Source organism: Botryllus schlosseri, unplaced genomic scaffold (assembly GCF_051294905.1).
Source record: "Botryllus schlosseri isolate E-star unplaced genomic scaffold, Bs_hap1 Bs39a, whole genome shotgun sequence".
Classification (NCBI taxonomy): domain Eukaryota; kingdom Metazoa; phylum Chordata; class Ascidiacea; order Stolidobranchia; family Styelidae; genus Botryllus; species Botryllus schlosseri.
This window is the reverse complement of record NW_027648648.1, coordinates 77,004-101,084: the sequence shown is the minus strand read 5'-3', so window position 1 is coordinate 101,084 and position 24,081 is coordinate 77,004. Positions and strand designations below refer to the sequence as shown.

The window sequence follows — 24,081 nt, the reverse complement described above, 5'->3', positions numbered from 1 at the left end:
GATTGTTTCTGTGGAGAGTACATTACCATAAGATTATATCTACATCAGACTAACAGCTAATAGTGATGTATATATGGCAACAAGACCAATTCTACACGCAGTGTATTCCGCGCAAACGTGTGTATCATGTTTGTATGAAGTGCTACCAACTAACGTCATAAACCTTACGTAGTAGTAAGATATGCGTTTGTGGTTTGTCCCAATGGTTAGGTCTTGACAATCTCCGTTTATCAATACTAAAGTGACCCATTTACGTGCTCTATAAGCTTTGTAAATGCCCTGGAAGGCTACGCTACCTAATAAATACACGCGCGTCACTCGCTCACTCGCCGATGACTCATTCACTCTGCGGCCTGGTGCGTGTTTATTGTGCAAACCGTCAGTACAGTATCTATTGGATAATGGCGATATTAGGGCGTATTACATCGACTGAGCCATCTCCATGATCATGATTTCCTCGCCGATATGATTCACAAGAAGCCTATGTCACCAGATATCCATGTTAAGGTTTATAAAGAGTGCAGTAAATGTAATACGTTTCTCATCAACGAATTCTCGGCTTGCTCTCGATATAAGCGGCCAGACACAGGGCTCGAAATGAAAGCGAGTGGCGCAATCGGATCCGCGTTGACTTTCTGAATCGAACGCTACCTTGGCTGTCGTGTTCCAATCCCATTAAGGTACAGTTTTTCGTTTTTAAAAATTGAAGCAAAATTTTTCGAAAATTGCAGCCGGTGCCAATCGGTTAAAGCAGCTATTTCCAAGACATGAAAAACTACTTCATGTAGAGCAGTGGTTCCCAAACGGTGAGGAATTCCCCACTAGTGGGGAATCCAGTGGTTTCTACTCTAGTGGGGAATAGACGCGTTTATTCAAAATTATCTGCAGGACAGTCTTCATATTCACATAGACACATGCGCAACTCAGTATTGGGATGACTCGAGTCACTTTGCTAAAATGACTTGACTCGGCATATCAGAAATGTGGATTGACTCGTGCCTCGAAGCAAAATGCACGAGTCAATTTCAAGTCATCTGGTAACCGGTGCCGATAAAAATCACTGTATCTTACATATGGTTGGATTGCACGCGAAACGCTGGAGTAACCCGTGAGAGCGACTAATCATTCAATGATCGTGCGTTTCACTGAGCCTCCATTGTTCAGTCACAAATAGGGCTGGGCACAATGAATCGAGTAATAATTTTAATGATTCGAGTCGAGTAGTAAAAGTCGATTTTTTCGAATACTGAAATTATACGCTCCTTGCCACTGAAAGTTAATTCATCAATGAGAATGATAATTACGATACCATTTTCCACTGTGGAAGCCTTTGAAACCTTGATAGCCGTATCGCAGCATAAGAAACAGTACAAAGCTCCTAACGCTACTGAAAATAACACATTTCCAAAGTCATGATCATCCCACAACATAGTCACAAAGTGCAATGAAATCGGTACGGTCGAAGAAATTGCAAAGTATCTTTAATGTGATGGATAACTAAGCATCATGTTCTTTGTGGTAGTATAAAAGGTACTCATTCGATCTTTGACATATTACATTCTATTATGACTAGAGCCCGACCTATATTGGATTTTTGAGCCGATACCGATAAAACCGAAATCCAGCACCTTCACCGATAACCCCGATATATTCAGCCGATATTCAAAAGATATGGCATCTAGCTCAAGGCACATATTTAACACCTCAAGAGTATTTCTTTGAACAGATTTACAGCCATTGCCATGCTTGAACATGAAAGGAATGATCTATAATAAATATATTAATAGCACCAGTCTAGCAGTTGCAGATTACAGTTCACAAAGCATAATTTCTCGCCTCTCTCTCCAGGAAGTGAACTTCTGTGGTCTTCATAAATGATGCATGTAGTACTAAACACATTGAGTGGGCTTTCACTTGGTACCATAGTTAGTGGCAGAGCAAGAATTGGAAATCTTTCTTTATTCCGGTTCCACCACTCCGCTGCAGGAGATCTTTCCTTCAATGGTTCCACCAAATATTGATATTCTTCTGGCAGTGCACCTGGAGCTTTCAGCACATCTTTAACAAATAGTTGAAGAGAACATTGTTCACGTCCGCTACTGCTCCACCCATTCCCTTGGGCCTTGACCATGACCAGCATTTCAGCAATCAATTGATCAATATTTGACGCTCTTTTAACAGCATCGGCCCATGTCATCATGGAATCAAATATTTTCGTATGAATTGTTGGCTCTGCTCCACTTTTGCTTGATTTTCTTGCACTCTACTAGTCTCGCATATTCCCCATCATGGTGGCCGCTCAGGCCTCAGTCAGATGACTTCATATATTACTGGTATTTTTTGCTTTGTTGCCTTGGCTTGTGAGCTTCTTACACAGACACCACCAGCACTATTTACAGAAAATTGTTTCGACGCTACACTTCTCTCCATCATCAGAGGGTCAGTCCAGCATTAAATCCATCCAGCTGCTTTCTGTCTTCGGTATTCTATCATTGCAGGGGGATTCCCACGAAGTCACTGGGGCATAACGGTGAAAGTATATTTCTCACATAGGGCTACTGGCCTGCATGCACTATGCCGCTTGGCCATTTATTTTTATAATTTACCGACATGCAGTGAAGACCTCACATCTTCTCTGGCTCCCTACCACCTTGTTGTGACGTCACGAAAATGGCCGATATTTTTTTACCTCCAATGGCCGATACCGATATTTCTTTCCAAGTGTGATATCGACTCGATATTATCGGCGAGCCGATAATCGGTCGGGCTCTAGTAATGAGTATGTTACCTATCCGCTAGTAGTGCTGTCGGTCACAACATCGCTAGTTCTACAGATAACTAACCTACGGATAGATAGCCAACAGCCGTCGTCACGCTTGCTTGCTCGGAGGAAAATACTGCTCAGCAATCTGAACTCAACGTAATTGCCAATCCCATAGCTGACGACCCGAGCGCTCAAATTTAACAAAGTTGATCTTATTAGAAAGCTACTGTGGCACTGATTCCGAAAATATACATTAAACTTTCGTCAAGGCAAAAGAACCAGCCCGAAATAGCGTTCAAAGTCTGAAAATCGTTATTGTTCCAGACAATCGTATGGACGCACCACAATGACCATAACAATAACCCTTGCGTGTCCTCGATTGTTCAGAACAATGCCAATTTTCAGACTTTGAGGTGTATTTCGAGGCGGTTCCATTGCCCCGATCGGATTTGAATGTATATTTTCGGAATCAGTGCGACAGTAGCGTTCAAATAAGATCAACTTTATTCAATTTGAGCGCTCGGGTCGTCAGCTATGGGATTGGCAATTACGTTGAGTTCAGATTGCTGAGCAGTATTTTCCTCCGAGCAAGCAAGCGTGACGACGGCTGTTGGCTATCTATCCGTAGGTTAGTTATCTATACTAGTTCTCAAAGCGGAGTCTCCATGCCAGCTACGTTGTAAATTGCTATGATTCTATCTTTCAAATAAGATTTTACCCATTCTAATGCCACGCTATAGTGTTGTCTTAGCGGCCTGTATTAAATTACTTGCGGACCACAACTTTGCCGACAACTGAGATGGAGGATGGTAATGATGATTTTGATTAGCAATCTTGTTCATCTCTATCTCTCAAGCTCTCTCTCTCTTTCTTTCTCTCTCTCTCTCTCTCTCTCTCTCTCTCTCTCTATCTTTCATTCACTGGTTCACCCAAAGTCACTCAACTATGACAAGTCGTCCGAACGTATTTTCATGGAGCGAGAAATGTTGCACAACTTGATGTTTTGTAGTTGAGTGACTTTGGGTTCACCGACCCGAACGATTTGATGACTTTGTTTACGTCACGTGATTCGATTACGTCAAGAACAAAAATATCACATGATGGCTGAATCGATCTAGAAGAGGATCATCATTGGTTTGCTATATCTCTCGAGATGCCGCGATGCGGGTAAACATTCTTTGGATTACCTGGGTTTTTAGAATATGCATCAACATTCAACATAGTATAATATGCGGTAGCAAAGTATCGGGTGTCAATTAGAAACGGAGTGGCTTGTTTCGTTCGTGGTTCGTTCAGTTGAGCTCTTCAATTTCTTTTCAATTTCACTTAATATTGATTGCGACACAGTGCAAAGCTAGAAAGGTCTCCATTGGACTTGGAGTAGTCCTTAAAATCAGCGTGTACTCTGGTATACACTACAAAACATAACTTGCAGTTTAGGTCTTGATGTCATATTCATACTTGGTCTCAAGTCATATTCAGTCTTACTGATCTGATGAAGTGAGGTCTTAAAATTGAGACTGATTTAGCTTTTTAAGACCGTATTGATTGAATTGTCACAAATCATAATTATTTGGTCTTGAGATTAGACCAATAAGCCAATGTATAAAAACGCATCTTTTAAGACATATTGATCTTATTGAGACAATTTTTGATGCATCAGTTTTTTTGTCTCGTTTCCAAGACTAATTTTGCTAATAAAAAACGGTCTGTGGTCTTGAAAACCTAGCATTTTGAAGCAATTTTTTGATGCATTTGATTTGTGATGTCTTGTTTTATTATGAATTTTGCTAATCAAGGAACTGCTGCAATGGTCTGTGGTCTTATGGTGTCAATACAACTTATAATCGTCTTTGAAATCAAAATAAGATGTCCACCCTCTTCATTTGTTGAGTGAAGATAAGTGGAGCTGTCATCAGCCATATTTGAAAAATTAGTGTTTAGGGTAGTTAGGTCTATAATGAATATAATCAAAGAATTTTCAACCGTAGACCGTAAATAGGCCTATTTTTTCAAATCCAAAATTGTCTACTGCACTGTAATGTGCAGCATTTCTTTTATAGCTTAAAGGCAGCCCAACTATTTCATCAAGGAGCCAGTAAAATTTGAAATGAATGTTATTTTTGAAGTAGGCTACAAGTACAAGTCGAGTCGATATACAAATTGACTCGAGTCGAGTCATTTTTAAGCAAATAAGTCAAGTCGAGTGAACGGAAAATAGCGACTCGAGTCATGACGTTGAACAACATATTGAATTGTGCAGCAAATCTTTTTGAATGTTATTATACACTTACTGAAACAATTCCATTCTTAAGCACAGCCTACGTATCATAGCTAAAATAGCAGATGTCTAGTTTTTTCGGTAGCCTGGTGAACAGTCTTAATTCAAACCAAAGTAAAAGTTACGACGACGACATGGCGAGGTGTTACAACCTTTATGTGCATCACAATGAGGCCATGGATATTGATGACGATGTCATGGAACCGACGGCGTTTCAAATTCCGACACACATGCAATGGGGGGACATACTCGGATTGGTAAGTTGGCGCTGAATAGTGGCAGTGACTCCAAATATTATATAGTCCTATAGAAGATTGCAATATAGTTTCATAGATCAGTATCGAGACTTTATAGTTCCATTGGTGTCAATCTTGAAACACAAAAGAAATTAGAGGCTGACTCAAACCGTCCGATAACCTCAATTGTCCCACCTATTTATTATACTAAAAATTACATGTACACTATACCTATATCTCCCATTTGATAGTTTATGTATCTATATCTAAATAGTAAAAAGTTCAATCATATTGTCGCAGTGGAATCAAAGTGGCTCATGTTTATTTGACACATTTTGATCAAATTAATTTTACGTGATGTTTTCATCTTCTATCAGCTATATATTTGCCCCGACTAACTTTGAAAAACCAAGACAGACATAAATACGGCCAAGTTATGACCGAAAAAACATTAAAAATTTTCAAAAAGTTGATTTTTTTCAAGTTTTAAAAATGGACCTTTAAAATTTGAAAACTGGACATAAGCTACTTTGATTCCACTGCGGCGACATGCAGACAGTTGAACAACAAAATATTGGTCGGCATTTCCAAATTGTTCTAGAATTGAAATTGTAGCCACACTTATTTTTCCAAATTAAATTAAAATTAGAATTACTGAATTCGCAAAAACTTTCCAATTTAATTTAATCCTGAACTAGAAAGAAATGGTGATAAATATTTGTAGCGCTTGATGAGGGGGCGTCGAGTCGAAAAAGGTTGGGAACCACTGTTTCGTATGCCGTGATACAAGCAATTGAGGTTTCAAGGCTTCCACAACGGACAATAGGCCTAGTATCGAAAGCATACTTCTCGTTGATAAATCAGCTCTTAGTTGCTAGGAGCGTATCATTTTAGTACTCGAATAAGTTATCTTTCGTTACTCGGCATTGATCATAACAATTAGTAGTGGAATCAGAGGCTTTTACCCCACTGGCAGTTTTCAGGCCTTTCATTTTCTGCCACCACAACGTACAGTTTTGACATGTCTTGAAAACCTTCGTTACTGAACATCTCTGGAAACTACAACAGGAATATTCTACTCTGTAAATACTTTGTTGTAAGATTTCCTCTGTGAAGTTCTGTTATTTTAAATTGTGACAGATCAAAGCCCTTTGTCGGAGAGGCCTTTGATTGTAGCCGCGCCGTCCGATACCGAGGAGGAGCCGAAGACTTTAGAGAACGAAGTCGATCAGACGCAGGAAGAAGTCGAGGTCAGCCGTTAACCCGTTTGTAGCTTTTCGCGGTCGTAAAGACGCATTTAGATTTGTCGGAAGGGTCGCATACTGTTAACAGTTGATTGGAATTGTGTGAATCATCTTGGCGACTAACACAAATAGATGCAATGTTCAGAAATGTATTGTTCACCACGATATGGGTGCTATTTTGTCCGGTCGTTTTGACAATTTCATTCACACATGTGATGGAATCATCCCGAAACTGCCTTCTATTTACCAAAATCTAAAGTGTCAAAGTTGAATGGTTTCGGCTAAAAATGTGTTTTAATTGAAGTAGAAATAATCATCTAACATAAACGCTTGAGTAGTGCAAGTAAGTAATACGTACTCGAGTATAGAACTACTGCATTACTGACCACTTGATACTTTACCCAAGTAGAAGTAGTTCCATGAATGAAGTAATGAACCGACGTGGATAGAATATGTTTGCCCTGTAGACGCATGCAATTATGACGGTAACAATGCGTGCGTTTTATTGACAGAACGATATTGAGAACTTCACGGAGCCGCACACGCATTCTTTCAGTTCCGACGAGGAAAGCGACGCCGAAGATGAGGTTTGTATTATTCTATTGAAATTAAATTCAACGGTATGCTTGTTTCCGGTAGAATTTGCCATACAAAATTTGAAGTGGGATTTTGTGTCTTGTGCTGTCAACAGGTGTGGTTAAATATGATAGCGTAATGGTGAAGCGAATTTAACGGCGCTTATTCAAAAGTCTCTTTCACATACAACTTATCCGAAATGAGTTGTAGGCTACGTTTAAACAGCTTCATATAACTAGGCGATTATTCAAATCCAACTTTTGACATTTTTTGACCTTGTGTATGTAAATCAGGTGTTTTCCCACATAATATAAGAATTGTACTAGTTATCTTCATATCTGGTTGGAACTGTCTGTCCTTACGAAATGGTTTGACCTGGAAAAACTTTTTTGACATATTTTTACATGAAAAAAACTTCATTCTACCCAAATCTTGCCCTATGAAGAATTCCAGTAGTCACATCACGTATGATAGTAGAAATAATACAAATTTGTTGTAGTGCAACGAAAGATACTTTCCTACATTCTCGGGTAGAAAGTGTCTGACCTTCCTGAGTAGCTTGCCAAGAATGGAGGAAGAACGTTCGACAGCAGCAATTGTGGTCGTTGCCCCGAATATTTTAATGACTTCTTCTTCAATGACTTCTTGTTCTGCGCTATCTGTTCATTTATAAATAGATGAATAATTTCCTTGTCAACCAATTGACTTAGGGCTTAACTGTCGATTATTATTACAGCCAGAAGATAGTGGATCTGAAGTGGCCGAACCGGAGAGGGCCAGCTCCGAAGATCTGCAAAGCGTGGACTACGCCTTGGAGGAGGAGCCGCCCTCTATGATGTCATTTGTGGTCGTACCACTGCCGGATTGCTTCGACGTGAACAAGCCTCTCAACGAGTCGCAGTACACCGAAGAAGGTTTGACAACTAGAATATTTTCAGCAGTATTCAAATTAGGATTGGAATGATAGCTACACATTTTTTTCAGTATCAGAATTAGTGAATTCGCAAAACATGATAATTGAATTAAATGTCTAATTGGTAAGAATTACAATAATAATCGAGTTCCAATTCATATCAAACAGGAAATCATACTCATAAGCGTGAGACTGGCGAATGTCTGTACAGCAAGCTTGGCTTGTTAGTCAATATACGGTTTTCGTGTAGCTATTTGAGGGAAACCGATAAATTGATATAAATTATAATTGGATCATAGGAAATTTCACAAATTAGATTGAAAGAATTAGAGCACACAAACATTTCACTCCAATTACGCTAATTAGACAACTAGAATTACTTAGTTATCCAAATCCGGCTAGTGTCAGAGATGGGCAGATTCAATATTTTTTTAAATTTAAAATTTTTTTAATAATTTTATTTTACAAATTCAATTTTTTTAATTCAGACGCAAGCGTAGACTCCGCGGCGGGGCAAGAAAAAGACGTAGCCTCGCCGCAAAACGAAGAATCTCAACCTGGGTCCGTGACCCGCCCCGAGAATGCGTCCCTCCCCGAAACGGAGACCCTCCCGAAATCGACCGCCCCACACATCGTAATACCACCCAACCCAGACACAACCGGTCCGCCATCGAGCGGGGGTGTCACCCCTCAGTCTGTCGATAATGAATCGCTGACCGAACGTATTCATAAAGAATTTGACGAGTTTTTGGCCAACCCGGACCATCCCGTGGAGTGCCCCGCCACAAAACCAAAAGTCCCGATGAACCAAATGTCATCCGCGTCGCCGGCTAAAATCGTGCTTTATGCGCAAGAACCGAAACCAGTCCCGAATTCTGTGTTGAATGTCGACGCCCCGTACCGAATCCCGAATTCAACCACTGCCCCGCCGTTCCCGCCTTTTGAACAAGGTTGGGCTCGAAACCCGATTCCAGTACCACAGTCTGTCGTCGATAGCGACCCGTCGTCAGGTGAAAAACCAGTTCCAGCCCCTCGGGGCACCGCCGGGGCTAGTCAGCCGACCTTGGAGTTTGCAGGGGTGTTTCCGACCGAGCCATTTGCGGTGGCGTCTCCGAGTCATAGTATACAGGACGACAGACAGACGCAGGAGAGATTGCGTCTGCCCAGAATACCGAGTCTTGAAACCGTAAGTTTCGCATTTTCTTAAATATCAAGTTTCTCACCATTTTGTAAAAGGTTACCTGAATATTTTTCATATTTAAAAAAAAAAATATATCCTGAACATCATCAGATTCGCATTTTCTGAAGTTTGAAGTATGAATTAATTTTGCAATTTTCAATTTTGAAATTTTCCAAATCTAAAACTTACCCTCGATATCGTAAGTTTCGTGTTTTTTGAAATTTGAAATGTTTTTCACACTCTGGAGAAGAGAAAAATAACAAGAATATCGTCAGATTTGCATTTTTTGAAATCCGAAGTATGAAATTTTTTCTCATGTCAAAAAATTACCATCGATATCGTCAGTTTCATATTTTAAAAATAAAGAATTTTGAATAATTGTCCACAGAGGTATTCGATTTTGCCTCTCTGGTTGACTTTACTCGAGCGCCAACGATATTTTTATCAATTGCATTGTTCCTTTCCAGGACGGAGCAGTTTCCGCAGACGGCCCCGGGTCATCCGACGATCAGGACCACGAAATATTCCACACGCCGCCCCCGAGCTTCCAGACCAGGCGCTATCAGGAGGTTGAGTTGGGCCCTCTCGACCAACTCTACGAGATGGGCTTTCACGACCTTGACTTGAACAGGGACATTTTCAACCAGTGCGCGGGTGACCTGACCCGCACCGTGCAGGCGTTAGTGTTGCGGGCCGACGCAGAACAGCAGTACGATGAAACGGCTTGAAAAATGGGCTAAATTCAGGCCTTCGGATGCATTTCTTTGTGTGTAAATTCGATTTTGTTTGTAAGATATGTAATCCTTGATGATTTGCACGGCATTTTCGAGTTACAGACTGTCTGTAAAAAAAAAAACCGCTTGAATACTGTTGAAGCGTAAAAGTACTCCCTCTGCCAAGAATCAGTATTATGACCGGAGGCGTAATTTTACCTTAACCGTGGTGGAGAATTAGTCCTGTGAATTTCGAAACGTTGTGTACCAGCGAAGGCTTGCTCTCGATGATTGAACGTTAAATCGTCCAAGTCCGCGTTACGTAGGGGTACCATACGTCCTCTTTTTTGACAGTTTTGAAAGTGTCAACGGAGGATGCCCAAATGTCCTCTTTTTAGAAAATTTTGGTTAAATTTATGTTAAAATTCAACGGCGATATAGGAAATCAGTACTCAAGTAACGTTACGGCGGGCCTTTCGGGAGTTGACTCCAACGACGAATTCAATCAAAGTGTGTATTTCTGGAGTCGAGTCGGAAAAATGACCTTTTTTTTAGTCAACCAACTACAAACTCCCAATAAATTTACCAATTTTTTTCGGGATTTTACCCCTATACTGTAAGTCCGGTGATCTTTAAAAAGTGTCCTCTTTTCAGATTCCCAAAATACGGTAACTCCAGCTTTGCGTAATTTTCCGCACTTAGCTCGCAGTCCAAATGGCGCCCTTTATGTGGGAGCGAGCGATGCTATTTGTTTGGCTGGTGTTTTTCTTTGATTTCCTGTGCAATAGGATTGTTACAGGCACATATTTTCCGGTTATTACAACTTTTGCTGTATAAGGAGTAGCAAGGGTATCGACCAGCCCGTACAAGCTGGGTGAAGTGTGTTTCGCATGATACCTGCTTTCATTTATTGAATTTTCAACTAAATGTCCGGATAGTTGTGTGATATCATTGATTTATGTGAATCTGCACTGTACCGTTTGTCTGTTACAATTTTGATGTGTGTACATTTCGACTTTTATCTGTGCTTTTGTCTGAAAACTTGTATAAACATTAAACAATGACGGTTGTTAGTAGGTAAGAGCCTCTAATTCAAGTGCAAGATGCTTGTGAAAGGACAAAAGTTTGATACTAGGACTGAGGTTGCGTCAGGGAAATCTCTGTGGATTGAGTTGTTGGAGAGATACACGAGTGAGCTACATACATAGTGTATATATAGGCCTGTCTCCGTAGAGACTAAGAGCATCGTCACCAACGTGATTAATACATCCATTTAAAAAAGCATCAACGATTCACAGCTACAGATTACATTTCCTGTGATAAGCTTTTAAGAATGTCTTCATATCTTGGGTATTTTGTGGTAAATATTGTCCGTCAACCCCACGGAAAACGATTGTACGTTGTACCGCATTGCAAGACGCGCGGAACATTGCATAATGACACTAGATACTGCATGAATGATGTGTCTCATCCACGGTTCACACAAGATACTGTTATTTGGTTCGGGTACCGAGAGCCATATGTTAGCTTAGTGAAGCGTGACAACCGGTACGCCATTTAAATCATTTCATTGCAAACATCGAGTCGTTTTGTTTTGTGTGAAAATCCGTGTCTCCGTAAATTGTAATCAAAAAAATGTCGACGATGAGTGAAGAAAGGGAGGAATTACCCAATTTGCCGTCAGAGACATCGAGGGGAAGCTCCGTCTCAACTGAGCTGCAGGTGGGATATGTTTCGCTTTTTGTAATGGCGTGTGGACTAATTTGGTATAATAAGCATCAGCGAACAGATTATTGTTCATTTGCTTGCCAACCGTGTCGTATCAACCAAATTGACTAATGAATGATTAGAATAATCATAAACACTGTTGGAGCAGTGGTATACTGGCATCGCACAAGGTTCACTGACACGGTCTGCATAATAGCAGCTATGCAATGTATAGTATGGGTGGATTTCTAATTGGGAGGTGACGCTGGACTTGTGTATAGGGTTGGAATAGTCGTTTAAATGGATTCTAGTGATGGAATTGGGTTTGATTTACTTCAGAGGTTGGGAAGAGGACATATTAAGCCAGGCCAGGTTTGGTTTGGGTTAACCTCTACCCTAACCCCGAAACTAACCTCTGACTCAACATTATAACACTACTCCTGACATAACCGTTACCCAATGATAACATAACACATGCAAATGAATCCAAAAGCTCGACTTAACCAAACCCACCTCATATTTATATACATAACCCTATACCAGAAAATCGAAAAATCTCGCAATCATCAAAATATGTGGATGTTGTCATTTGTCACCAATGTATATGATGTCATTTCGGACATAAATATAGCCAATTTCACTCCACTCCTATATCTGTGGTCTGTCGGACAGACTGTATGTCATGTAGGCCTATATTTACTAAAATATGCGCAATTATCTTAAATATGACTCAGATTGTCGAAATCAGATTAGAATCAGGATTACTGGAGTTGCCAAGAGAAGAATGTTGCATAACAATTTTTGCTCAATTCCAATGGCTAAAAGCGGAGTTATTGCATTTTATAGTTTTAAATTTGCAAGTATAGCATTGACGGTGTGAAAACCCAGAATTATGAATGAAAAACTGAAATAACTTTGCTTCTAAGGGTTGGAATTGTGTCAAACTCGTTCTGCACCATACAGTTCTCTGGTAGTGTTTTCAAGAAGAGCAGACATTCGAATTGAAATTAGGGCGTAGAAACTTTTCTCAAATAAGATTAGAATTACTTTATCCGCTTTTGCGTTAATTAGCTTAATTATCTAGTTGTCCAAGTCAGTGTTTGAACTGGTTTCTCTCTCAGTGAAGACCAGATCCTACATTATTGTCATGAAACTTAACATTGCAATGATTTCTCGTCTAATTCATTTTACAGGAAGAGTATGACGAGCTCATAAAGTATGCAATTGTGACTCCGAAATGGAACCCAAGTACAGTCGCTACGGAGTCTACTATCTTGCCGCAACTTCGATTATCTGGTGTTGACCAATAGCCGTTGACCACTATCGGAGAATATTCCAGTGAGTATTGTATTGCGTCCTTGAAAGAAGTGGGCAGTAACAAAATACTTGTACTTTTTCGGGATGCACAAGAAAGTACTTGACTTGACTTGAGTCAATTTTTCGAATGCTTTCGAGTCATTGTGCATGATTTGACACTAGGACGTCCAAGACAGCCATTTCATTGTAACTTCGAAGAATAGTAAGGTCACCACATGATTGGTATTACGTCTATCGGTCCTGATACTTGGAAAATAGGGCCAGAAACTGTTGAGACTGAAGAAAATTATGATATTATGAACGCGAGCCATTCTATATCACTTAAGCAGAGTTGAAAAAGTTTGCTGAACCGCATTGAACTGAAACTGATCAGTAAGCATATTGACTTGGGCTCGAGTCAAAACACTATGACTCGAACTTGACCCTCTAGTAGCGAACTTGGACTCGGACTTGACTCGGAGGTGAATTGGAGGGACTCGACTTGACTCGAGTCAAAACTAGAAAAGCGAGATTGGCTTGTGACTCGCGACCTTGTGACTTAGTTGCAACCCTGGTTTCTGGAAAAAGCAGGCTACTCGCTCTATATACTTTGGACTCTTTATAATTTGAATTTTAAATAGCATAAAGTACTTTTGGGATATGTTTCCATGTTGTGACTGCAAGCGAGATTGTTTTAAATAGCCTCCACCAAATTTCTAAGCAATATTTCGCTGAGTCGATCTGAGACGAGATAGATAAGATTAATATCTTGGTCAATTTCACACTATATTCAACGCCCACCCACAAAGCAATGATATTATTTATTGGTGAAGTTACCATGAATGACCAGGATCTTAATTTTATAGAATATTTTGCGAGTAGCCACATTCGACCATATGTACTTCTTGAAACTACTTGAGTACATGCCAGGCCCTTCATATCTACTCCCGCTTGAAGTAGTTTGACATATTTTGCAAATCTCTCCTTGTATTTGTTGTAAAGCAGTAGAAATGTACAGCTTTACTTTCATACTACTTGAGTACCATACCAAACTGTGATTACTTGGAGCCTGTCTGGTAATCGACAGTGTTTGTGTGTTATTTTACGATACTATTTTCGTACACAGCTGGCTCAACGGTAACCACTCGTTCGACACACATAGAGGAAGACAGCGCTGTCGGTAGCGAAGAGCCAGAGACAGCTAGAAGGCAGACGGAGAATTGGCGGCCAGGTAACGATATTCAAACGTGAACTGTTGAGATTTCTAGAATTGGATCGATCATGACATTGATTTTTGAAGTTTTTGTGGCTGGCGTCGGTTGTTTTTTATGCAAGTGCCAAAACTCCGACGTGGTGACACTTCGTTAAATACTGTTCAGTAACACAAAATTAATGTTCCTGTTTTGTGTCTTATAGTAGGATGTGGTGAGAATGGCTTGTTTTTTAGCATTCGATTGCAGTTCGTTTTGAATGTACGGTACTTGTGATGAATTATAACAATCGAGATGTCAGCCTGAGTGGCATTTCAGTATTACCCTATCTTTGCACGGTAGGCATACTTTATATATATAATGCATAGTTCAGGTTGAGGGTATTCATGTTTGAACGACCGGTGGCAAAGGAAAGCCCCCAACCTCTTTTTTCTCTGCCCCGTTGCTGAATATTCACTCAATTAACACTCGCCAATTCAAAATGAGGCAACCTACGCATTAGGGGTGTTCAAAAATGACTTCTTTTCTCAAATTGTACTGGCTACTTGATAAAATTGTTAGGTTACCTAATTTAGGCCTACACACCAAATGTGGTTCAATTCCAGCCAGTAGCCGCATTGCTACAGGAGAAGAAAGCTCCTATTTATTATATCAAAATGAATTGACAACAATTTCAAAATTTTCTGTTCACCCCATGAAAGGCTTGGGTTGTCTATAGAAACGATGTTCACCAAATTTGGTTCAATTCCAACCAGCGGAAGCGAAGTTATTGCCGTCGAAATATTTGGATTTGAATAAAATAGCATTTCCGGTATCTGAAGAGTTGGTCACCGTAAATACTATTTTATTGATAATCCAAATTTTTCGACGGCAATAACTCCGCTTCCACTGGTTGGAATTAAACAAATTTGGTGAACATCATTTCTATAGACAACCTAACCCTTTCATGGGGTGAACAGAAAATTTTGAAGTTTTTGTTTATTTATTTTTATCCAATAAATAGAAACTTTCTTCTCCTGTAGCGATGCGGCTACTGGCTGGAATTGAACCAAATTTGGTGTGTAGGCCTAAATTAGGTAACCTAACAATTTCATCAAGTAGCCAGTACAATTTGGGGAAAAAAGTCATTTTCGAACACCCCTACTATGCATACTCAACGATGCTCCACAATTCATTCTGTCTTTTAATTGGGTCTGATTTTTGTCTGCTTAATTCAGAAGAGCACACACCCAGACCGATGCCATCTCCAGGCCGGACCCTGTACCGCGGCCCCATGCTTTCACCCTCACCCACCTCAGCGTCGGACCGATCCGACCCCATTTCAAGACAGCCGGTCGCTATCTCGACATACTTGAAGGACCCAAAGATGGGTAAAGAAGGGTCATATAGACACAAGGACCCACATATGGTGCGCATGAACGAGCGTTTGGATCAGTGGCACGGAAAATTGAAGACTATGGTTTTGGTGAGTTTTAGTGAGTCTCTGATTGCAATGACTTATTCACGAGTCCATGAATTAATGATGTTCTCTGGCCTGCGTGAGAATATGGTGATGGCCTGCTGTTGAATAATATATTCGTATTGAAGTAAACCTGAGCAATTTTGGCTGAGATCATCGGGGGTAATTGTCAGCAACTGGTAAAGAACATTGTTGATCAGTGATTTCCAACCGCGGCTCCAATTGACCTCTGAATATGCCACAAAAACATGATAGACGACAGTTGTTGTTTGTTTCTATAAACAGATATAGTCAATTTCAGTATATAAATGCTAAAATGAGGAATATTAGTATGTCTTGAGGCCGCTGTGGATGAATTCCCGGCAGACAAGGTCACAAGGATATATCTCAAGTTCTGCGGGTTATAGGCCTTTGTATATCGTCTCTGTGAAGAGTAAATTACAACACAATTTTGCTAACATGAAAATAATGAAAAAAAATTTGCAATGAGTCTACTATTACTCAGCGTATAATCTCCCGCAAACTTGTGCAACAATTGCTGGAATGTATGAAGAGCTATCACATACCGACATAATAATATGTTGTAGTAATGATGATATGCATTTACACTTTATTTCAATGTATAGCACTCGCCAATCTGCGTCTATCAATGCTAAAATACCTTAAATTTTTGTAGCCTACTCGAGTGTTTCCATGCGGCTCCATACGTACTCTGAAGTTTTGAATGCGGCTCCGAGATCCAAAAAGGCAGGGTACCGCTGGCATATGGTATACAATTGAATAGTAAACAGGACTAAATATTGAAATAAACCGGTATATGAACCTGAATTTTTTTATTGAAGTTCTGTTCCTCCAGGAAGCTCTTCAAATGATAATATGAATATACATCGAGGGTTGATGTTATTTTTTCTGACCGTGAAAAAGTTTGTAAACTCTCGTACTATATTTTCCGCAGGCCGAGCTGAGTCAGACTCAAATTTCTATCGACGAGGAGCACCGCAGAAACGTGAACGAGATGGAACAGAGCCACAAATCCGACGTGGACAAGCTACAGGTGACCTCTTTTACCAGAAAATACGTGGTGATATTCTCGCCAATCTTTCATCCATGCCCCAAAACGATTTTACGGTCTGGCGTACATCTTAATTCACAACGAGATGTGCTTCCTATGACTGTCATGAATCATTGAATCAATGTTCCCCATGAAGATGTCATAATTTATGTTGTTTCACGTGATCTCCGCTAAACTAGATATACTGACGTCAGAGATACAATAGTTTAGAATTAGTTTAGCGAATCTTAGAAGCACCCTGTAGCTTAGATCCCAAACTTAAATCGGAACCCGCTGCCCTAGCCTATTCTGGTAAGCTTTTAGATTATTTCGGATTATAATTAGAATAACCGAATTCCAAAAATCTTGTAATTTTATCTAAATTACAAAATAGAAAGAATTACAACAAAAAGTAAATTGAGTTTATGAAATCGGATTGATTGCATTATCATAAGCACGAGAACGGCAAGTGTTCGTACACCAAGGTTGTCTCGTACAATGACAGTTCTTCGTGGCATTTTCAGGAAGACCAGAAATTAGATTGGAACTAAAATTGAAGTATACAAACATTTCACAAATCAGTTAAGAATCAGACTAGGCTACTATCATATAGCTCTAATTTGTCTGATTAAACAGTTACCGTAATTTTCCGAATATAGTGCGCCCCCATGTATAATACGCACCCTTAAAATGACGTGTATATTCTGGGAAAAAGCCTGTACCCGTGTATAGTACACACCCTGCATTCGCAGTCCATGAGTACATGAATAGTTGTGTTTTAGTACGCGATGTTGTTCTGTTTTGCGATGTCACTGTCGAACAATCATGACATAATGATCGCTAATCATAATACAATTAACGGCATTGTCTCTAAACTAGATAGATAGTCGCCAAAACCTGTGAGGTCGGCGACGTGATAGCTTAGGCTAGCGACACACGACATCTTGCGCACGTGGCCCATTACAATTACAGATGTCCGATTGCTGAGACGAACGGTTATGTCGCGCGCACCAGTCCTGTTGGAGATGCGACTGATTACGCAAGCGATTATATCTCGCGCACATGGCGGCTGTGTATGCGATTGTTAAGGCCTGTCGTTGACGCGATGAATCAACAAGGATCGCCCACACGCTTGTAGTAATTAGCGACCTAATTTCGCTCGCGTGCAAATGGCAGACCAACTCAGTAAGAGATCGCGTGCTTTGCAGACGACTCTCGTGAATTAGAAACTCGTTTTTCGTTAATTGGCAACACGCTTCTCCATTTGGCAGCGCGTTTCACTCTATATGCTAGTATTGGTTACCCAACATTTCCGCATGGTGACGCGATGAAAAACGACAGTTGAACATGCAACTGGAGCATATGACTTTATAACCCCCAAATTACCCCCAGATCAAGCCTTGTTCTTAACCAAAACTTAACTTTTACCCGCATGCTCAAATGTAGCATTCCGAAGTGTCACGTGCGCATAATAATGTCCACGAACCACTAGTACCGCAGCACCTTGCTCCGAATGTGGTATGAATGTGTTTTCCAAATCAGAAGTTCTTTCTGGCTGACACTAGGACTGATTGTCAACTGGCTGTTCTTTTCGGCAAAATCAAGATTAGATGGTGATGGTGACCTCGCTGTGAACTTATAATGCAAACGAAGGCGCGACAGCCTAGAATGAACATCTGAACGAGCGTAGAGCTATTTGAAAATTTTGGGTTGGCATAAATTCTTTACTCATGACTGTAATGTCACAATCGGAAAACGCTTCTGTCCTGACTTTGCTATGCAACTGGGTGTAAGCATTTCATTCGAAAATGCCTATCACATCAGTGCTACGGTGTGAGTTCTGTGAAAAGGATGAATTTGCAATTATTCTCGATTTATAATAAGCGTTGACTTGCGCAAACCACGAATGGTTTTCTGAATTCGAATACGTATCAGGCAAGGCTCGCCCTGTTTTAGCGAAAAACCTGTTCTTGAATTTTTTCATGCCTCGCACCTGATTTTTATGGCTTCCGTACGTTGTCATTTTCACCTTCTACTGCTTTTCAGGGATGGATGGTCCGTTCTGGTCCACGGCTCGGAAGGCTTCGACTCTACCCTCACTGTGACGTCGCTGGCTCAAGTCATTCTCGATCCGGAGTGCAGAACGATTCGGTGATTTCTAACGCTGATCGACCAGGAATGGCTGCGGGCCGGTCATCCCTTTGGCGAGAGAATGTCGCGCGGCCCGTACAGGTGAGGGCCAAGCTTAAGAGGCAGAGATGAGCATTGATTTGGATTTGAAATGACAAAATTTTAAGATTTTGGCTGGATTAGGGTTTGAATTTGGACGTAAGAACTCCATTAATTTACTAGTTTTGTGATACTTTTGAAAAAAAAATCTGTCATTAGGGGGATACGAACTTCGACATGACGATAGTGAGTGAATTCTGGATTTAGATTTATGCATGTATTTGAATGTCAAATCTGGACCGCTGTCTCGTCGGTGGAATTCGGGACTATGCCACAAATTCTACTCAATTACGAGTACATAACGATGGTTTTCAAGATAAGACGAAAGTGCCAGAAGTAGAAAACGAAGTGTGTGACAATTACTGGGCGGTTTAGGGAAGTGAATGGGGCAAGGGCTCACATACCTTTGTTGGTGAATGGTGATCGCTTTGACAATCATAAGATGCGTCTTTGCGACTAACGAAGGTTGACTAATTTATGATGCTAACTTCTACTTTAGCTCAATGGCTACTTTGACCAAGTTTGCATGCCGCTACATGGCACAGTTGTTACGATAATTTCACTTTTAAATGCAAATCTATCAGAACTGACATGCTACTAGGCGAAAACGGAAGTAGTCTATAAATGCAACCTACTCAAATAAATAAGTTTAAAAAACTAAAGGTACTCTACCATCAACTACTGGCTGAGTGCGTTTTTTTGGCAGCAATAACAAGCAGCGGAGCGAGGGACCGATTTTTCCGATATTTCTGGAATGCGTGTTTCAAGTGCTACAGCAGTTTCCGTTGTCGTTTGAGTTTACGTCGATGCTGCTCGTGGATCTGCGCCACCACTGCTATTCGTCGCAGTTCGGGACGTTTCTCTTCAACAGCGTGCAGGAAAGGTGCGTCGCTCGGTTTTGTTTTGGTGCGCGTTTGCTTTGTGGATTGTGTTGACTCAAGTCCGGAGTAGAGCCCTACCGATATATCAATATTTATTAACCCGTCCAATGTTTTGAGTGAGTGGACACCTTCTGATATCAGATTTTTGTACCGATATACCTGTATAACAGATATTTGCTGACAAACTGATATTTTCCACCGCAAAATGTGCCATATTTCAAACTTGAAATACTTGTACTTGTTGGACTTGTAATTTGTTACACTAGTGTCGATTCGCCAAAAAGAAAGCATTCAGGATAGCATTTCCTGCATTTTCACCACTGAGTGAAGTTATACCGTCATCATAAATTGGTTCTACCGAACTTGGAAACATAACTTAACACTCGTACCCTAAACTCGTTACCTTCAACTTCACATAAAACTCCTCATACATATCTCCAGCATGAGTACTTTCTATTAAAGGTAGAAGTAGTTTAGGAATTTAAAAGCCTAACAATTCAGTTTTTGCATCCTGTCGCTAGTAACCTACTATAAAAGTCGCAAATTCTTTGTAGGTTGCGAGCGAAGCTACAGAGCAAGACGGTCTCGCTATGGAGCTTTATTCTTTCGCCATCCGAATTCGGCAAATATGTGAATCCGCTATATAGGAAAAATAATAGCGTTATATGGCCGTCTGTAGCACCGCAGAGTTTGGAATTTTGGGAAGGTAAGTGTGCTGAAGTCGTGCAAGTCGGTTTTACAATACTTCCCACGTCAATTTTCTAGCAATAATACATCTTGTCTCGATATGATAACGTAGCATATGCCAATGCTACAATCGTAAGTGAGGCGTGCAACTGGTTGAGCAGTTGCAAATACCAATGTATGTTTGAGTGATATCCCGAAATGGACTTTTGGATAATTTGCACCTTCACAAAATAAGATTTTTTTATCCAAGCCGCGATATGGTCGGTAAATTTCTGTGTCCAGGAACTGGTAGATGTAGAGACGAGGGAAAATGTTTGATTTAATAAATAATAATACATAACTCCCACTATGAGCATGCGTATCTAAGTCATGTCAGTGCCGAGGTTTTGCCAATTGCAACGTCATTGAAATTTTTGTGTACTTACACAACGAATATGCATTCTAGTTGCTTCGTATATAAAATATTACCGCCGTATAAATTCTTTATCGCTTGAAACTGGAAGTGTAATCGTCTTCGACATCACTTTGTCACAATTGGGCAAACGAATGAAAGACTATTTATACTTGGGACTGTGCGGTTCCCTATGCATTGAAAAAGAGTATCATGTCAATATACTGACAGGAAGTATTGTTTTGTTTTCGGAAGGAATTGCTGTATCTCCTACCTTATCACAATTTCTAATTGTAGTTCTTGTTTGAATTCTGTTCTTTTCGGTGCAATCCATCATCATCATCTTATGACTGTGTAATCTCAGAGTACTACATCCCCGATCTGAATCCGCCGAACCCAACTCTGGACAGGGTGCGAACGCTCCAGAATCACAGAATGGAACTTGAACTTTTACGAGCGCAAGTGTCTCAAACAGCCGACACGAGCGGTGACAACGGGCTCGGGAACATCCAGACCTTGGTAGATGTGAACCAAGCTAAATCGGAGGAAGAATCCGGCATAACACCACGGCGTCCGAGTCCGTCGCTTGTACTAAGGAGGCGCCTTCATCTACTTCAGAGACACCGATGGCAACGCCTGACACAGAATCCCAGAGCTGTTTCTACGTCCCGATTGCCGGCGACACCTCATATAACAAGTAGTCGGACAGTTTCTCTGTAAATTCCCAACCTGATTTGTTGGAGAATCTTTTGTCTTTTGTAAATAACGGAGATCACGGTAGCGGCTCGACCGCAGACGCCCAAAATCTACCCGATTTGGACGATCTCGCTATAGACAGCCCTGAATCGGGCAGCCCCGAAGCTGTGTCGCCAACGCCAAGTTTAGCGAGTAATTTAGTGGTAATATTTATGCTGTGTCGAGAAATTTTAATGCATTCTATATTGTGATTTCCTATCTACCAATAACTATGTGCACTTTACTGGCGGTGGCGATGGAAATCTTGTGGACAATGTGGTATACACAATGGATATTCTGGTTATGTCGAATCTTGGAAGTCTTGTTCCGGGTTGTTCCCCAAGTGCTTGAAAATATTGCCTGGGAATGAACCGCCTGTAAAATTTTTGCTGAATCTTTTGGACTGTAAGAATTGCGTTCCTGCGATGCCTGGTCTGAATGTCGTATGTGCAATAGAAAATTCTAAAAGTAGCTGTATCGTTTGTGTTGCTGCAGTGCATATAGATATCCTTATCAGAGCATTGCGAGTGTTTGGATCGGATATGACCAGGGAAACGATTATGTCTGTCCTGTCCAGGCTTTTGTGTGATATACTGTCGTCAAGGACTTAAGGGCGTACCGCGTAGGCAGTGGTCGGAAATGATTTCCTCACGAAGTCTTGTGAAGTCAGCGAACCGGCGATCATTGCTCTGTACACGTGTACAGTCAATCACGTTTTGTGACAGAACCGGCTTTCACTATTGGGCGCAGGGATATGCATACTAATGCCTCGGATCATTGAACTACCAAGCGTGTAGGCTACTTAGCCGAGTTCTGATACGTAATGCGTCATCGTTAGTGCCCATTCACACACCTGTTAACTATTCCAAAAACCGGGAGTGGCAGTAGGTTGCATTGCAATACACGAATGCAAGGATTTATTGCATTGTTGGAATATGTTAGTGAATTAGCATCTTGAGTGCTATGAGTTGGAAGAAAGGACGTTATCGCGGATCCTGTATAATGTATAGCCTACAGAAGTGCAGGAAAGTTATGAAATACGAATAAGTGGAAGCTGAAAAAGTTGAGACGCCCAGTGATAGGAATGCGGAATGTAATAATTTTATAGGTATTATGGTACTTAGAGCCCGACCGATATTGGATTTTTGAGCCGATACCGATAAAACCGATATCCAGCACCTTCACCGATAACCCCGATATATTCAGCCGATATTCAAAAGATATGGCATCTAGCCCAAGGCACATATTTAACACCTCAAGAGTATTTCTTTGAACAGATTTACAGCCATTGCCATGCTTGAACATGAAAGGAATGATCTATAATAAATATATTAATAGCACCAGTCTAGCAGTTGCAGATTACAGTTCACAAAGCATAATTTCTCGCCCCTCTCTCCAGGGAGTGAACTTCTGTGGTCTTCATAAATGATGCATGTAGTACTAAACACATTGAGTGGGCTTTCACTTGGTACCATAGTTAGTGGCAGAGCAAGAATTGGAAATCTTTCTTTATTCCGGTTCCACCACTCCGCTGCAGGGGATCTTTCCTTCAATGGTTCCACCAAATATTGATATTCTTCTGGCAGTGCACCTGGAGCTTTCAGCACATCTTTAACAAATAGTTGAAGAGAACATTGTTCACGTCCGCTACTGCTCCACCCATTCCCTTGGGCCTTGACCATGACCAGCATTTCAGCAATCAATTGATCAATATTTGACGCTCTTTTAACAGCATCGGCCCATGTCATCATGGAATCAAATATTTTCGTATGAATTGTTGGCTCTGCTCCACTTTTGCTTGATTTTCTTGCACTCTACTAGTCTCGCATATTCCCCATCATGGTGGCCGCTCAGGCCTCAGTCAGATGACTTCATATATTACTGGTATTTTTTGCTTTGTTGCCTTGGCTTGTGAGCTTCTTACACAGACACCACCAGCACTATTTACAGAAAATTGTTTCGACGCTACACTTCTCTCCATCATCAGAGGGTCAGTCCAGCATTAAATCCATCCAGCTGCTTTCTGTCTTCGGTATTCTATCATTGCAGGGGGATTCCCACGAAGTCACTGGGGCATAACGGTGAAAGTATATTTCTCACATAGGGCTACTGGCATGCATGCACTATGCCGCTTGGCCATTTATTTTTATAATTTACCGACATGCAGTGAAGACCTCACATCTTCTCTGGCTCCCTACCACCTTGTTGTGACGTCACGAAAATGGCCGATATTTTTTTACCTCCAATGGCCGATACCGATATTTCTTTCCAAGTGTGATATCGACTCGATATTATCGGCGAGCCGATAATCGGTCGGGCTCTAGTAATGAGTATGTTACCTATCCGCTAGTAGTGCTGTCGGTCACAACATCGCTAGTTCTCAAAGCGGAGTCTCCATGCCAGCTACGTTGTAAATTGCTATGATTCTATCTTTCAAATAAGATTTTACCCATTCTAATGCCACGCTATAGTGTTGTCTTAGCGGCCTGTATTAAATTACTTGCGGACCACAACTTTGCCGACAACT

General features: G+C 40.8%; 3 protein-coding genes across 3 annotated transcripts; all 3 read left to right on the top strand.

Moving 5' to 3' along the window:
• Nucleotides 1-3,563: 3,563 nt before the first annotated feature.
• On the top strand, nucleotides 3,564-10,988 carry LOC145460053 (uncharacterized). Its single transcript, XM_080338459.1, has 6 exons — nucleotides 3,564-3,573; nucleotides 6,422-6,531; nucleotides 7,038-7,112; nucleotides 7,838-8,015; nucleotides 8,503-9,200; nucleotides 9,662-10,988. Exons 1-6 carry the CDS (start codon nucleotides 3,564-3,566, stop codon nucleotides 9,920-9,922), a joined length of 1,332 nt encoding a protein of 443 aa, XP_080194585.1. The 3' UTR covers nucleotides 9,923-10,988.
• Nucleotides 10,989-11,471: 483 nt separating this feature from the next.
• On the top strand, nucleotides 11,472-16,890 carry LOC145460043 (uncharacterized). The gene is made up of 5 exons (XM_080338449.1): nucleotides 11,472-11,629; nucleotides 12,808-12,952; nucleotides 14,037-14,141; nucleotides 15,339-15,586; nucleotides 16,536-16,890. Exons 4-5 carry the CDS (start codon nucleotides 15,359-15,361, stop codon nucleotides 16,767-16,769), a joined length of 462 nt encoding a protein of 153 aa, XP_080194575.1. The 5' UTR covers nucleotides 11,472-11,629; nucleotides 12,808-12,952; nucleotides 14,037-14,141; nucleotides 15,339-15,358; the 3' UTR covers nucleotides 16,770-16,890.
• A 1,471-nt stretch (nucleotides 16,891-18,361) lies between these two features.
• LOC145460052 (myotubularin-related protein 9-like) lies at nucleotides 18,362-21,884 on the top strand. Its single transcript, XM_080338458.1, has 5 exons — nucleotides 18,362-18,420; nucleotides 18,678-18,782; nucleotides 19,567-19,743; nucleotides 20,296-20,447; nucleotides 21,184-21,884. The coding sequence occupies exons 1-5, from the start codon at nucleotides 18,362-18,364 to the stop codon at nucleotides 21,537-21,539; spliced, it is 849 nt and encodes a 282-aa protein (XP_080194584.1). The 3' UTR covers nucleotides 21,540-21,884.
• The last annotated feature ends 2,197 nt before the right edge of the window (nucleotides 21,885-24,081 follow it).